Source organism: Mobula birostris, chromosome 31 (assembly GCF_030028105.1).
Source record: "Mobula birostris isolate sMobBir1 chromosome 31, sMobBir1.hap1, whole genome shotgun sequence".
NCBI classification, from domain to species: domain Eukaryota; kingdom Metazoa; phylum Chordata; class Chondrichthyes; order Myliobatiformes; family Myliobatidae; genus Mobula; species Mobula birostris.
The window spans coordinates 34,372,457-34,389,223 of NC_092400.1; the positions used below are offsets into that span (position 1 = coordinate 34,372,457).

A 16,767-nucleotide genomic window follows, 5' to 3' on the forward strand; every position below is an offset into this window, starting at 1 on the left:
TTTTGAGGGACAAAATAACCCAACAGAATTAGTGATTAATAGTGTGAGACCCACATTTTTTTTTTTTTTTTTAAAAAGAGCAATATGCTATCACAAAACTGTACTTTGATAAGAAACTCAGTGAAGAATCCTTGCCCCAACCATAATCTTAGGTGATGATCACCATTTCTTGAAATCAAAATATTACCAGTTCTCTGTATTGCTAACGCGTCATGTATGAATCTAGTTCATAACCATGAGAGACGTCCTTCCAGCCCATTTCAAGCATAGTTCCGGGAGGGATGTCTTTTGGACAATACCTGCCTTCTCACTTCACCTGTTAGAGATGGTATTACTAAGAATAGTAATGGTAAATTAGGGGTGCACATTGACGCACATTGCTCTGTCTCAAAGTAGCAACAAAAAGCCACTCAGCATAAAATATTAATTTTGAAGAGGTCAATGTTTATGAAAAAGCGGGCAAGTCTTAGAACATTCTTTATAGATGGAACATTGGGAAGCTGACTAAATACATTTTAAGATACAATTTATCTATATACTTAACAATTTTAAAATAATTAACCTCTAGAAAAATAACGGTAGAAAATTACTTTCTTACCTCTTGCATTAAACGCATTCTTGCTTGCCTTTCCCTCTCCCACTCCTCCTCTCGTTTTCCCCACATACGTTGGGCCTCCTCCCTGTAATGAAAGGATTTGTTTTTTCCCTCAGATTAAAAAGCTCACGGTGCATCCTATATTTCAATTTGCTGTTACATTCATAGACTAGAACACATGGATGGCTGTGAAGAGTAGCATTCAAAAGAATAAATTTGAACATTTAACCCTCATTCTAATTCATCAACACAAATGTAGTTGTTGTACATTCCATTTGACTTGTTTAGCCTCTCAAATCAAGACAGAATTAAATTAAATTAAAGTCCATGAAAGCTGGTAAAAGTTCTTTTCTCAATAATATTGGGTCAGATCACACTGAATTAAAGCCATTGCCCAAACTCACTATCCAGAAAGCACGCCACATTAATCATGCCCTGACATCCATAAGCCCTCCTGCAAAACAGAGCAACGACTACACCTTGTGTAGTGTATCCCAAGATTTTGACCCTAAATACCCTAATGGCTTCTTCTTGAAAGCTCACTGCTGTCAAAGGCCTTTTGACCATTTAAGTCTGATTAGTGAGACTAGAAAGAAACAGCTCAATGGGCTGATTAAATAAAAAATTACAAAATAAGTGATACATTTTGTTAAAATACTTAATCTGGAAATTAATTAATAAGAAATAAAGACAAGTAAGTAAACCATTACTTACATTTTTAACAAACAAATAGTAACAGAATAAAACGGGACCATATATAGCTTCCACCTAGTCCCTCAGCTCACATGGACTTTGCAAGTCTTTGACCTCCCTTCTTCAATATATAGATGCAGAAGTCAAAGACCTGATGGACAACAAGCAGAAATACGATTGGCTCATTCAGTCATCAAAACAAGGCCTTTATTTCTTCCACAGGAAAATTACTCATTTCACAAAATTGAAGAGCATGCAGACCTTGATCTGGAGGAATACTATGCAGTAAGACTATGCAATGCCAAGAAGGACTCAACATTTTCTCATTGCTTTCTATAAAATCCCGCAGAAACTACAGCAATTGGTACATCAACCATGAAATGATTAACTAAATAAAAATGCCAATTTGTACTTGAGCACCAGTGATCAATTTGCAAGTAAAAACTTGAAGAACATTAATCTTGAGCAGACTTGCAGAAGGCCTGCCATGCCTGCTCAAGCTGTTCCAAGGATATGGTCACAAATAACATTCATGCTCCTGGATGTAGGAAAGCACAATGTAATGGATGCTTCTGTCTTCTTGCTGACCAAATAATGGGAGCATAATAAGTAATCAGGGACTGACCTAAAGATGGTGTCCAATTCTGCCTCCCGCTCCCGTTCCAACTGGAGCTGCTCCTCGATGACTTTTTTCATCCAGGCTGCATCAGCTATAGCTCGTTCTCTCCTCGCCGACTGCAGTTTTTGGTCTACCTCTTCTTTTTCAATGAGTGATGCAAGAAGTTGGCGATCCATCTCCTATGAATTAAAAGTGGTACAAAATAAGAAGTCAAATCAACAACAAGAAATGCAAGCAAAGGATCCACATAATGTTACAAAAATCCATAAAGGGTGCTGAGTTTGATTGCATCAAGAATGCTTCTTGTAATATTCTTTCAATGACAACAGAAACACCCAGCAATACAATGATACATTATCACCTATTGTCCAACAGTCAAATTAACAACAGAGAGCATTTTGAAAGTATTTTGATAGGTAGTATTTCCTTGCTATACTGTCTGCTGTTTGAACTATTTTTTCTGTCTGTAAAACAGGCATGGATGACAACTGATTCCTGAATGATCATTGTTCCAGTTGATCTAAAGCTAACCTACAAGCATGAAAATCAGCTCTGCTGAACAAAAAAACGGGACAATAATTGATAGAATGCATGTGAACTCCATTAGTTTATGGAGTGAAGCTTTGCACCTATAAATTCTTACATAAGGTCTCCATATTAGCCATATCACTGAGTTGCCTTGGATAAAGGCAATGTACTGTCACTGATAAGAACAGTCACTCTAACTGTCTCAGTATGACTAGTTACAGAGAGATGATGGATTTGCCTCCTGGCCCCTCTCGTTCAAGATAGATTGAATGACACTGGAAAAAGAAATGATAACTAGAATTTCAAGAAGTAAACTAAAACAGTTACTAACAGTGTTTAACCAAAGTATTTTGCAGTTATCCAGCTGTATTTTGCAGCCCCTTAACTGAATGAACAATTGTTCCTCCTTAATTGGATCAGCAAATTTGCTGATGATACAAAGATTGGAGGTGTAGTGGACAGTGAGGAAGGTTTTCAAAGCCTGCAGAGGGATTTGGACCAGCTGGAAAAATGGGCTGAAAAATGGCAGATGGAGTTTAATACAGACAAGAGTGAGGTATTGCACTTTGGAAGAACAAACCAAGGTAGAACAAACAAGGTAAATGATAAGGCATTGAGGAGTGCAGTAGAACAGAGGGATCTGGGAATACAGATACAAAATTCCCTAAAAGTGGTGTCACAGGTAGATAGGGTCCGTAAAGAGAGCTTTTGGTACTTTGGCCTTTATAAATCAAAGTATTAAGTATAAGAGTTGGAATGTTATGGTGAGGTTGTATAGGGCTTTGATGAGGCTGAATTTGGAGTATTGTGTTCAGTTTTGGTCACCAAATTACAGGAAGGATATTAATAAGGTTGAAGGAGTGCAGAGGTGGTTTACAAGGATGTTGCTGGGACTTGAGAAACTGAGTTACAGAGAAAGGTTGAATAGGTTAGGACTTTATTCCCTGGTGCGTAGAAGAATGAGGGGAGATTTGATAGAGGTATATAAAATTATGATGGGTATAGATAGAGTGAATGCAAGCAGGCTTCTTCCACTGAGGCAAGGGGAGAAAAAAACCAGAGGACATGGGTTAAGGGTGAAGGGGGAAAAGTTTAAAGGGAACATTAGTGGGGGCTCCTTCACACAGAGTGTGGTGGGAGTGTGGAATGAGCTGCCAGATGAAGTGGTAAATGTGGGCTCACTTTTAACATTTAAGAAAAACTTGGACAGGTACATGGATGAGAGGTGTATGGAAGGATATGGTCCAGGTGCAGGTCAGTGGGACTAGGCAGAAAAATGGTTCGGCACACCCAAGAAGGGCCAAAAGGCCTGTTTCTGTGCTGTAATGTTCTATGGTTCTAATACAATCTTTTTTTAAGCTAGACAGTTCCATATAACTCAAAGCTCTTCCTGAATTTGCAGTTACATTTCCTGAAACTGCAAAAGTACACTAAGGTTTAGTCCTGACGAAGGGTCTCGGACTGAAACGTCAACTGCACCTCTTCCTGGAGATGCTGCCTGGCCTGCTGCGTTCACCAGCAACTTTTATGTGTGTTGCTAAGGTTTAGTTTGGTCTTTGCTTTGCAACTTTCAACTATTAATAACACATTCTCTCAAACTTTTGAACAAGTGACATGCTTGCTAATTAGCAATAGAAGACAAGATTCAAGACTATTCCCACTATTGATACAAGATTCTTAAATCAAACTCTTTAAACAACGCAACTCAAGAGGCATTACCAATTCTTCCTGAATTTGCTGAGCTCGCCTCCTCATCTGGGTCTTGTATTGTCGGTTCAGTATCCGGCTGCAAAGATGAACACAGCCAGTTAGCATGTGGAAAGTTTATTCACTAAATCTAAAAAAAAGGGGAAAACTGCTTCAACTCAATCTCTGGATATGTCCTCTCCCACTGGCAAGATAGACCGTCAGAGATGTGTCACAGTGGGTTTGACTACAGGAATAAGGAAGTCTCATCAGGATTGTGCAGGCCCTGGTGAGACCACACCTGGAATGGTGTACAGTTTGGTCTCTATACCCAGGGACATACTGTACATGTCATATAGGGAGCAGAGTGAACATTCATTCGAATGAATCCAGGGATGGAGGAGAGATTCAATGAGATATTGTATTCTCAAGAGCTTTGAAGATCAATGGCAGATATCATCAAATCAGACACAATTCTTAAAATGCTTGACAGTTTATTTGAGGAGAGAATATTTTCTGTAATGTACAAGTCAGAAACTGGGTGTACAGTTTGGAATAAGAGTAAGCAGTTTAGGACAAAGACGAGGAGAAATATTTTTACTCAGAAGGTTTTCACATCAAAGTAAGTGTGGTTGGACCACAGTAGGCATCAGATTCATGTCAAGTCAAATATGAAAGAAATTACAAGTCCTTGGGGTCAGGTCAGATTGATCCAGCTCTTTACAAATATATATAACATGTTGTTTTAATTTGTAAAATCATCATGGCCATGTTTTAAATGCCGGATGGCATTCTGTATGTCATGTGCAGGCAGGGACTTTGTGCACTGGAAGACAACATAAAAAGGGACTGAGGCTGGGAGAAAGCCCTGAAATGGGCAGACAGCAAACTAGGAAGCCAAGGGCAGAACTCTCGGAGAAACCCACACTAAGCTACAGAACAGATGGAGTCCTGAGACAGAGAAACAGTCCTTCTCTCCATTGTCTGGCTAGCTGACCCAAGCCCAGTAGGGGCTGATCATGTGTCACATCAGGTCAGGTAGGATTTTAATTTTGTATGCAAGCAGGACTCTTCATGTGCAATATAATACAAGTGAAGTCGATGCAATTTCACACTCAGATACTGAAACTGACCTCCACTGACAAATGTCATACCTTACATTCTATTACATGATGCCACAACATCAAAGTTAACGAAGCAGCCCACACACACATTCGGTGAGATCAGAAAACATTCAGGCAATTCAATAATCTGCAGGTGATCAAGTGTCGCACAAGTAACAGGCAATGACAATACCCAACTAGTGAGGGTTGAAACATCTCTGTACACTGTTATTATTTCAGGTCATTAACACCCCAAGGACACCACTGAGAAAACACAACCTGTTCAGCCAGGTAAATTCTGAAGTACAAGAGGAGATCAGAAGTTAGGTGTCAATTCCCAACTTCTTAAAGCCTTACTGCGATTTACAAAGCTCATCACAAATGTGATGCAAAATTCTCCACTTGGTTAGATGAGTGCAACTCCATCAAAACCATCCAAAACAAAGCATTCAGTTGACCGTCACCTCATTAATAATCTAAACATTCACTCCCTCCAACACTTGGGCAGTGTTTATCAAAAGTAGCCTGCTACAATAACGATCCCCAACACAAAGGAGGCCAGGGATAACAAGCATATAGTAGCACCACAACTTGAAGGACCCCAAGTTACACATCAACCCAACTTGGAAAATATACTGAAAATTCAGCAGAAAGTTACACTTGGGAAAAGATGTGTGCATGGGGGGGAGGGGTAAAGAGGGACACAAGTGCAGGAATATGACAAGAAAAGAAAAGAAAAGGCAAAAGCCTTGAATTAAAATATATTAAGTGGGACTGGATGCTTTTAGTTTCAAAAGTATAGTAACATTACAGCAACTTCCTTATTTAAACAGTTACTGTTACGAGAATAGCTATCTGTTACCATTCAAGCATGGTTATTTTTATTTTACAATGGCTATTTTGTCATTTCATGAAACATCTGATAAAATTTGAATGATCGTGCTGGAACAGCATAATATAGAAAAATACACAATATCACAACAGCGCATCGGAACACTGAAGAAACTGTATAAAATTAGAACATTAATTGCTGATTTGAGATTGCTAATAGACAATGGGAGAAGGCTGAATTTCTCAGTAGCCAAACACTTTACTTCCGCTTGCCATTCCCATTCCGACAAGCCGGTCCACAGCCTCCTCTTGTGCCAAGAAGAGGTGACCCTCAAGGTGGAGAATCAACACCTTATATTCCGTCTGGGTAGCCTCCAACCTGATGGCATGAACATCAATTTCTTCTTCTGATAAAACATTTTCCCTCTCCTCCCCCTCTTCTTCTATTCCCCTCTCTGGCCTCTTAACTCTTCTCACCTGCCCACCACCTCCTCCTTCCCTTTCTCCCCTGATCCACTCTACTCTCCTGTCAGATTCCTTCCTCTCCAGCCCTTTATCTTTCCCACTCACCTGGTTTCACCTATCATCTTCCAGCTATCCTCCTTCCCCTCCCCCCACCTTTTTATTCTGGCATCTTCCTTCTTCCTTTCCAGTTCCAATGAAGGATCTCAGCCTGAAACATCAACTGTTTATTCATTTCTATAGATGCTGCCAGGCCTGCTGAGTTCCTCCAGCATTCTGTGTGTGTTGCTTTGGATTTCCAGCATCTGCAGACTTTCCTGTGTTTATGATTAAGTAAATATTATTGGATAGGGGGTGAGGAGAGCAGGGAAGTCACTATGTGTAATCACGAGGAAATCTGCAGGTGCTGGAAATTCAGGTACAGTCGATGTTTCGGGTCCTGACGAAGGGTCTCGGCCCGAAATGTCAACTGTACCTTTTCCTATAGATGCTGCCTGGCCTGCTGCGTTCCACTAGCATTTTTTGTGTGTGTTGTATGCGTAAAGTAATAGCTGCAGCATTGGAATTCCCTCAGTTCAATTTAACTGCTAACTAGACAATATTTTCCAAATAAATTCTCCCTACCATCCTCATACACTATTTCTTGGTCATTTAGGCTCCATTATATTCTTTTGTGTGAACCTACATAACATAAAATTGGAAAAGGCTCTTCAATCTAAAGGTCAGTGCTGAGCATGATGCCAAATTTAGCTAATCCTTTGCACATGATGCATATCCCTCCAATCCGTGTACATGCCTATCTAAAAGCCTCTTGAAAGCCACTATCATATCTGCTTCCATTATCACCTGCAGCACTAGCACCTCAACTCTATATAAAAAACTTGCCTCGCACATCCCCTTTAAACTTTCCTTCTCTTACCTTTCAGCTCTGCACTCAAATATTCAACATTTCTCCCCTGGGGAAAGGGTTCTGGTTGTCTATTCTATCTATGGCCTCTTAGTTTTATAAACTTCTAGTATCCATATTGAAACTTATGAGATAGTGCAACTCGAAGCATCTCATGAGGAAAGGTTGAGCGAGCTAGGGCTTTTCTCTTTGCAGCAAATTAAATTAAAGTGGACAAGCTTTGTTCACTACTTACCCCAACTCAGATTTCTTTCGCCGTTGTTCTAATTGTTTCCTTTGCTCCTCCAGCTCCTCCAACTCCCATTGCTGTTTCAATAATTTCTCCTGTTCCAGCCTGAGTTTCTTTGCCTATGGATAGTGAAAGGACCCTATATTAAAGCAGAACTGTGCAAATACCCATTGAGGACACCAGGAAAGGTAAACACTGCATATTGAAATAATGACCTTTTCAAACAAAGGTTTCAACTCACTGGAAGCTCTACTACACTTGAGATGCCGAAGTTAACTCCAGAAGTTAGAGTTACTTCCTTAAACATGACCCAGACAATCCTACTAGGGATGAACATCAATTCAGTTACCCTGTACATTTCAATTAGATCACTTCTCTTCTTGTTTACTTGATTTCTCCTCAAATGACAAAATGGTCGTCCTCAGAATTAATCTGATAAACCTTTACTGCAGTCCCTCTATGCAATTATATTGGTGGTGGGTTGGAGATACATCTCTATCAAAGGAGGAGTAAGGTGCTCCTTCCCTCCTTTGCAAGTCACCCTTGGGCAAGGTGTAGCACCTGCTTAGCCCCCGATCAGGGTCACGAGAAGCCATGGGAGCAGGTGGTGGATGGCCGTATGAGAAGCGGGTGCATATCACAAGTCCTGGTTAGGCAACCACTGATGTCAGGCGGACAATCTCTGAAGGGTATTGATAATGGCTGGGTTGGTTTGGGGGGGGGGGGGTCACCTGTATATAAGGACACTGCCCAGAAGAAGGCAATGGCAAACAACTTCTGTAGAAAAATTTGCCAAGAACAATACTACTATGTCGACTTAGGCCTTGGGGCCAGCGTCCGGCACGTTGATGGACTCTCCACTTCTCCCTCCCCCTCATCAGTGTGTTCAATTCATCTACATTGCCCCCTCATCAGTGTGTTCAACTCATCTACATTAGCCGCCCTGCTGTCTTCTAGGAGCGTGTTGACCATAGAACAATCACGGTCATGAAAGGACCATGATCGCCCACATCACATGACGCGGCACATAATGACCGAACTTAGAATAGAGTTGAACACAGCATGCCTGTTGCAGACTCATCAAGGCCCCATAAAAGAGTAAGAAGTCTCTTCTTCTGTACATAAATCTTCTGGGAATACAGGTCGACATTCTATTTGCCTTAATTGCTTGCTAAACCTGCATACTATCTTCCAGGAATTATGCTCAAGGACCTTCAGATACCCCCGAGCACCAATACCTCTCAATATCTCACTATTTTAACAAACAGTTCTTGCCACATCACCAACCAAGGTGGAAACCCCTACATTCCTCTACATCGGAGCTATCATAGTCCCCGTTAACCCGCTCAGTGGTGCCCAATGTACCAGTAGCACTTATCTCCGAATCTCATCAAAACTCAGGTGCAAATATGGACTGAACAGCAACACACACAAAATGCTGGAGGAACTCACCAGGCCAGGCAGCATCTATGGAAAAGAGTACAGTCCAGGCTTTGGGTCCAGACCCTTCATCAGAACTGGGCCTGTTGAAGGGTTCTGGCCCAAAATATCATCTGTACTCTTTTCCATGGATGCTGCCTGGCCTGCTGAGTTCCTCCAGCATTTTGTGCATGTTGCTTGGATTTCCAGCATCTGCAGATTTTCTCTTGTTTGTGTATGGACTGAACAGTTGAGTTCAAATGGTGAGATCACAGTGACTGCCTTAGACATTAAGGTAGCATTAGTCTGTGCCATCGAGTAGCCTCACTGGTACTGAAGTTAACAGACAAAGGGAAAAATGCTCCCAACTATTGAAATCAGAATCAGGTTTAATATCACCGGCATATGTCGTGAAATTTTTTTGTCCTTGTGGCAGCTGTACAACGCAATACATAATAATAGAAAAAAACTGAATTATAATTAAGCACACATATATTAAATAGTTAAATTAAATAAGTAATGCAAAAATAGAAATAAAAATTAGCTAAGAAAACCAAGATTTATCTATCTATCTAACTCTGTGGTAATAAATGGAAAGGAAGTGGAAGCAGTGACGGATTTTGTCCTTCTCGGTTCAAAGACTTCTAAAGGTGGTAACTGCAGCCACAAAATTAAACAATGGTTACTTCTGGGGAGGCAGCAATGGCAAATCTAGATAAAATGCTGAAAAGCAGAGACATAACATTCTGTCTACGAAGATCCGTATAGTCAAGTCTATGGCATTTCCAGTTGTGACGTATGACTGTGAGAGCTGGACTATCAGTAAGGCTGAATACTAAAGAATTTGGATGCTGGAGGAAAGCGTTAAGAGTTCATTGGACAGCATGAAGATCCAACAAATGAATACTTGAAGAAATACAGCCAGACTACGCACCAGAAGGCTTGATCGTGAGACAAAAGCTCAAATATTTTACCACATCATGAGAAGACAGGATTCCTTGGAGAAGACTCTCATGTTAGGTGAAACAGAAGATAAAAGGAGGAGAGGAAGGCAGAGGCTATGATAGATAGATAATACTACTCGGACAATGCGTATGACCTTGGGGGATCTCAGAGAGGCAGCTTCCAACAAGAAGGTTTGGTGTGCAGGAGTCCGTGAGGTCACAAAGAGTCGACTGAACAACGAGGTAGTGTTCATGGGTTCAATGTCCATTGAGAAATCAGATTGCAAAGGGGAAGAAGGTGTTCCTGACTCACTGGGCCTGTCCTTTCAGGATTTTGTACTTCCTTCCTGATGGTAGCAATGAGAACAAGGCATGCCCTGGGTGATGGGGATACTTACTGATGGACACTGCCTTTTTGAGGCGGCGCTCCTTGAAGATGTCCTGGATACTATGGAGGCTAGTCCCCATGTTCCAGCTGACTAAGTTTACAACTCTCTACAGCTTTCTTTGATCCTGTGCAGTAGCACACCACCGTCCCCATCCCCGTAACAAATGGTGATGCAACCAGTTAGAATGTTCTCCACAGTACATCTGTAGAAATTTGTGAATGCTTTTGATGACACACCAAATCTCTTCAAACTCTGAATGAAATATAGCTGCTGCCATGCCTTCTTAGTAGATGCATCGATTTGCTGGGCCCAGAACAGATCCTCAGAGATATTGACACCCAGGAACTTGAAATTGCTCACTCTCTTCACTTCTGATCCCTCTAGGAGGACTGGTGTGTGTTCCCTTGTCTTACTCTTCCTGAAATGCACAAGTTCTTTGGTCTTACTGACATTGAGTGCAAGGTTGTAACTGCAACAACACAGGACAATATATCTCACTCCTGTACATCCTGTCATCACCATCTGAAGATCTGCCAACAATAGCTGCATCGTCAGCAAATTTATAGATGGCAGTTGAGCTGTTCCTAGCCACACAGCCATGGGTGTAGAGAGAGTAGAGCAGTGGGCTAAGCACACATCCCTCAGGTGTGCCAGTGTTGATTGTCAGCAAGATGGCGATGTTATTTCCAATCTGCACAGATTGTGGTCTTCTGGAAGTTGAGGATCCAGTTGCAGAAGGTGGTACAGAGATCCAGGTTCTGGAGCTTTTTGATCAGAATGTAGGAATAATTGTGTTAAATGCTGAGCTGTAGTCAATAAACAGCATCCTAACATAGGTACTTGTATTACCTAGGTGATCCAAAGTGTGTGAAAAGCCAATGAGATTGCATCCGCCATAGACCTATTGTGGTGATGGGCAAATAGATAGCTAGATAGATAGACAGACAGACAGACATACTTTATTGATCCTGAGGGAAATTGGGTTTCGTTACAGTTGCACCAACCAAGAATAGAATAGGTTTAGGCCCTTGCTGAGATAGGAGTTAATTCTAGCCATAACCAACCTTTCAAAGCACTTTATCACTGTAGCTGTGAGTGTTACTGGATGATAGTTGTTAAGGCAGCTCACCCTGATTTTCTTGGGCACTGGTATAATTGTTGCCTTTTTGTAGCAGGTGGGAAGCTCTGACTGTAGCAGTGAGAGACTGAAAATGTCTTTGAACACTCCTGCCAGTTTTCCAGAGCCCTACCAGGTCCTCTATTACATCTCATAATCATAAATAAATCATACCTCATGCTATGGAAGATGGTTGTGGGAGATCAGTTACCTCAACATCACTTCAGCCAAAGCCCAACCATCTTCAGCTGCCTCAAAATACATGTTCCTGACATTATAAAATTAGAAATCATTCATTCTATTGATCTAACTCCATTCCAAATTCTTCAGAGAATGAAGACCTGGATAACGTCCAGCCATGGGCTGAAAAGGGGCAGGTAACAAATGTGTCACAAAAGTTATAGTGTAGACATCCACTTGTGATACTCAGTGATATTACCATCACCTGCACCATCAACAATGACAAGAAACTCAACTGAACTGGCTATAAGACCAGCTCAGAGCCTCCCGAGACCCAAAGCCTTTCTGCCATCTGCAAGAGTGTAATGTAATCCACTCCATTCACAACTCCAACGATACTTAAGAAACTCAATGCCGTTCAGATGAAAGTAATCAGCTTGCTTGCCAACATACCATAACTATCACAATGTGCCCACGATGCACAAAATACTGCTCTTAACACAACCACTAAGAACAAGGACAGTAGGTGCAAAGGGGCGACCACCATCTGCAAGTTGCTCTCCAAAGCACATGCCACATTGACTTAGAAATATATTGCTGCTTCTTCACAATCCTGGAACTCCCTCGGCAAAAGTATTGTAGAGTTTGTTCATTTGTAACATGCCGTGTCATATGACGTGGGCAATCATGGTCTTTCCATGATCATGATTGTTCTTGGCAAGTTTTTCTACCGAAGTGGTTTGCTATTGCCTTTTCCTGGGCAGAATCTTTACACAGGGTTTGCAAGCCATTACTTCCTACAAAACGAAACCCAACGGCATGAATGGCAGCGATGCTTCACGACCAAATGAACTCAACACCTTCCACGCCCGCTTTGAAAGGGAGAATACAACTATGGCTGTGAAGATCCCTGCTGCACCTGATGATCTCTGTCTCAGAGGCCGATGTTAGACTGTCTTTAAAGAGAGTGAACCCTCGCAAGGCGGAAGGTCCTGATGGAGTAGCTGGTAAGGCTCTGAAAAGCTGTGCCAACCAACTACAGGGAGTATTAAAGGACATTTTCAACCTCACGGCTACGGGTGGAAGCTCCCACTGGCTTCAAAAAGGCAACAATTATACCAGTGCCTAAGAAGAATAACGTGAGCTGCCTTAATGACTATCGCTCGGTAGCACTCACCTCGACAGTGACAAAATACTTTGAAAGGTTGGTCATGACTAGACTGAACTTCTGCCTCAGCAAGGACCTGGACCCATTATAATTTGTCTATTGCCACAATAGGTCAATGACAGATGAAATCTCAATGGCTCTCCACACGGCTTTAGACCACCTGGACAACACAAACACCTATGTCAGGATGCTGTTCATCGACTATAGCTCAGCATTTAACACCATCAATCCCACAATCCTGATTGAGAAGTTGCAGAACCTGGGCCTCTGTACCTCCCTCTGCAATTGGATCCTCATCTTCCTAACCAGAAGACCACAATCTGTGCGGATTGGTGATAACATCTCCTCCTCATTGACTATCAACACTGGCACACCTCAGGGGTGTGTGCTTAGCCCATTGCTCTACTCTCTATATACACATGACTGTGTGGCTAAGCATAGCTCAAATACCATCTATAAATTTGCTGACGATACAACCATCGTCGGTAGAATCTCAGGTGATGATGAGAGGGCGTACAGGAGTGAGATATGCCAAACTAGTGGAGTGGTGTCGCAGCAACAACCTGGCACTCAACGTCAGTAAGATGAAAGAGCTGATTGGGGGCTTCAGAAAGGATAAGACGAAGGAACACATACCAATCCTCATAGAGGGATCAGAAGTGGAGAGAGTGAGCAGTTTCAAGTTCCTGGGTGTCAAGACCTCTGATGACCTAACCTGGTCCCAACATATCGATGTACAAGTAGTTATAAAGAAGGCAAGACAGCGACTATACTTCATTAGAAGTTTGAAGAGATTTGGCATGTAAACAAATACACCCAAAAACTTCTATAGTTGTACTGTGTAGAGCATTCTGACAGGCTGCATCACTGTCTGGTATGGAGAGGCTACTGCACAGGACCGAAAGAAGCTGCAGAGGGTTGTAAATCTAGTCAGCTCCATCTTGGGTACTAGCCTACAAAGTACCCAGGACATCTTCAAGGAGCAGTGTCTCAGAAAGGCAGTGTCCATTATTAGGGACCTCCAGCACCCAGGGCATGCCCTTTTCTCACTGTTACAATCAGGTAGGAGGTACAGAAGCCTGAAGACTCACACAGCGATTCAGGAACAGTTTCTTCCCCTCTGCCACCTGATACCTAAATGGACATTGAACGCTTGGACACCTTACTTTTTTAAATATACAGTATTTCGTATTACAATTACATATACTGTAATTGATTTACTTATTTTTTATTATCATTATTATTTTATTTATTTTTCTCTCTTTGCTAGATTATGTATCGCATTGAACTGCTGCTGCTAAGTTAACAAATTTCACGTCACATGCTGGTGATAACAAACCTGATTCTGATTCTGACAAGACGGGTGACCCCAGCCATTATCAATCCTCTTCAGAGACTGTCTGTCTGGTGTCAGTGGTCACAAAACCAGGACACCTCTCAGAGTACCCTCACCAAAAGCACGTGGCAGTTCAAGCAGGTGTCTCATCAACACATTCTCAAAGCCATTTAGCAATGAATTATAATGCTGGCCTTGTCAAACACAAGAAATCCTGAAAAATGAATAAAAAAAATAAAATGGACCAAAACAAATCAACTCGTACCTCAACCTCCCGTAAACGCAGCTCTTCCATCTGCTGTTGCAGAATCTCTGCTTGCTTCAGGTCTTCCTGTTTTCTTCTCTCCTCTTCCTGCTTTATTCGCTCTAGGGCCTGCTTTCGTGCAATTTCATATTCGTTCTCCAGTCTTTTCTTCTCCCCTAACTCTGCCTCTTCTTGCTAAAGAAGAATGCAAAGCCAAGACACACTATTACACCCAGCGCTTATGTTTTGGCACCAGTCACAAAAAAATCTTGCTTATCCCTACAAGATCCAGCACCTCTGCAAAATTCAGATAAACAAATATGTCAACACATAAACCTCGTTCACAGTCCAAATTAAAATCCACCGTTATGAGCAATTTTCTACACATCACTGGCTCTCTCAAAAGCTTGAAGCACATTTGTCCCTAATTATTGTTAGGGTGTTTTCCTGCCTGAAAAGGTACATCAGTTTTAATTAACTATTAGTTTCAAGTCATATTACCAAGTTAATACCATAAAATAATAAGCCAGTTTACACTGGATGTCCTTGCATAGTTGTGCGGGTTCAACCCAATTTCAGATGGGATATCTACAGGCATTGGATTTTGGGATTGATATCATATCAATAGTAGCTCGCTTAAAATGCAGCTCCCTTGGTATCAGCCTTCTACCTTAACAACAAAATCATTCACTCACTGACTGAACATCACTGCTTAAAGCAGGATTCTTAACCTTTTTTAATGCTATGGACCCCTTTGGTAGCCTGGTGAAGCTTATTTGACCAACTACATTGCATGAGCGCCTAAAGAAAGGAAGAGTGTAGTCACATTTGTTACACCGGCACATCTACTACTGTAAGTTTGAAGTACTGATGAGCATGCCATAAACGATATTTTGAGATGCTTGGAACAACTGTAATGTGATATGAAAATATCTGTGATTTCTAATGGTGTCAAAGTCACAGGTACAGTTAATACTACTGTGGTTTGTTGCCTACATTCATAATTGAGAGAAATACTAAATTTCATTTGGAGGTTAGTAATAATAAAGATGTAAATGTTTTCTCATCCAAGTTCACTGACCCTCTGGAATCTATCCACAGACTCTGCCCCTGCCCCTGCCCCTGCCCCTCAGTCCCCGAGAGGTCAATGGGCCTCTGGTTAAAATCCCTTGGCCTAAAAGATCTTTAGCCTCTTGCGTGCCTGTTCCCAGGGACTTCCAGAGATGAGTAGGACAGGGAAAAAAAATTTAAACAGATGTAAGCAATTGCAAACGGGGGAGGGTGGGGTTAAGTGTGAAAAAGGCAATTACATCAAAAATCCCACTCAAATCCAGTAATTATCAGATTTTATTAAGGCTGAACAAGCTTTTGCCTTTCTGTTAAGTTTTTTAAAAAAAAAAGAGAAGTAGGAATGATTAGTACCTCTTCTAGTTAACACTGGAATAAGCCACATCTCCCAAGGAGACAGGAGGGAAACAAATACCAGCACCATTTATTTTAAAGCATTTCAAAGATACACATGTCAAATCAAATAGAACTGGATATGACTTGGCATGCAGCAAGTTATTTTAAATTATTATCTGTCAAACAAGGTAATGTATAGAAGCAACTTTATTAATTTGTATTATATAAAATGTTTATGCTAATTCAAAGAACATCATGGTAAATGTAATTATAACCATTGCAATATGTGCTTGCAGGTTAAAAAAACCAATATAATCACTAACATCTGGCCTGCTCTCAGTGAATATTGGCATGACTTTCCTTGTGTGTTTAAAGAAGTGTGCGAAGAAGATATAACTATCTACATATTACGAGTAATATTATTGCTAACAAAAGGTTCAATCTTGGGCAGCATAGGCACTTGCCCCTAAAACATGCATATTTAGATTGCTAATGGGAATGATTTATCACCACAAACCAAACCCAAACCCTAAATGTTGTGTTTCATTCAGAATTGGATAATATCAAACATGAAAATATTGTTTACCTGTCGTTTTTCTGTGACCTGCGAATGCCAGCTGTTTGTCACATGTGTCTTGTGCAAATCTGACTGGAGCTGTATTCAAAATTAATGTAAAATTAATTAATTGTTAATATTTCTATTATCCTATCCTATGACCAAGAGGGTACAAACCAAGGGAAATCTTATTATCAGAGTCATGTTACAAATTAAAAGCAATTTAAGATCAGCAATTGTGGACCTCATTCTAACAGTTGGCATTCCACATCGATCATGAATGATGGCTCTCATTCCACCTCATTACTCAGACTACACGCTGGAACAACTCAGCAGGTCAGGCAGCATCAATGAAGA

The 16,767-nt window shown here is 41.2% G+C and overlaps 1 protein-coding gene across 3 annotated transcripts in view; it reads right to left on the reverse strand.

The window, feature by feature from the left end:
- The window catches only part of tchp (trichoplein, keratin filament binding), a 40,262-nt gene that overhangs the window by 7,379 nt on the left and 16,116 nt on the right, over positions 1-16,767 (reverse strand). For all 3 annotated transcript variants that reach the window (XM_072247434.1, XM_072247432.1, XM_072247433.1), the window contains exons 5-10: positions 16,441-16,509; positions 14,472-14,645; positions 7,660-7,772; positions 4,155-4,221; positions 1,914-2,086; positions 599-680 (exon numbers count right to left, since the gene is read on the reverse strand). In XM_072247434.1, the coding sequence (XP_072103535.1) occupies positions 599-680; positions 1,914-2,086; positions 4,155-4,221; positions 7,660-7,772; positions 14,472-14,645; positions 16,441-16,509 (678 nt within the window). The remainder of the gene's footprint in view (positions 1-598; positions 681-1,913; positions 2,087-4,154; positions 4,222-7,659; positions 7,773-14,471; positions 14,646-16,440; positions 16,510-16,767) is intronic.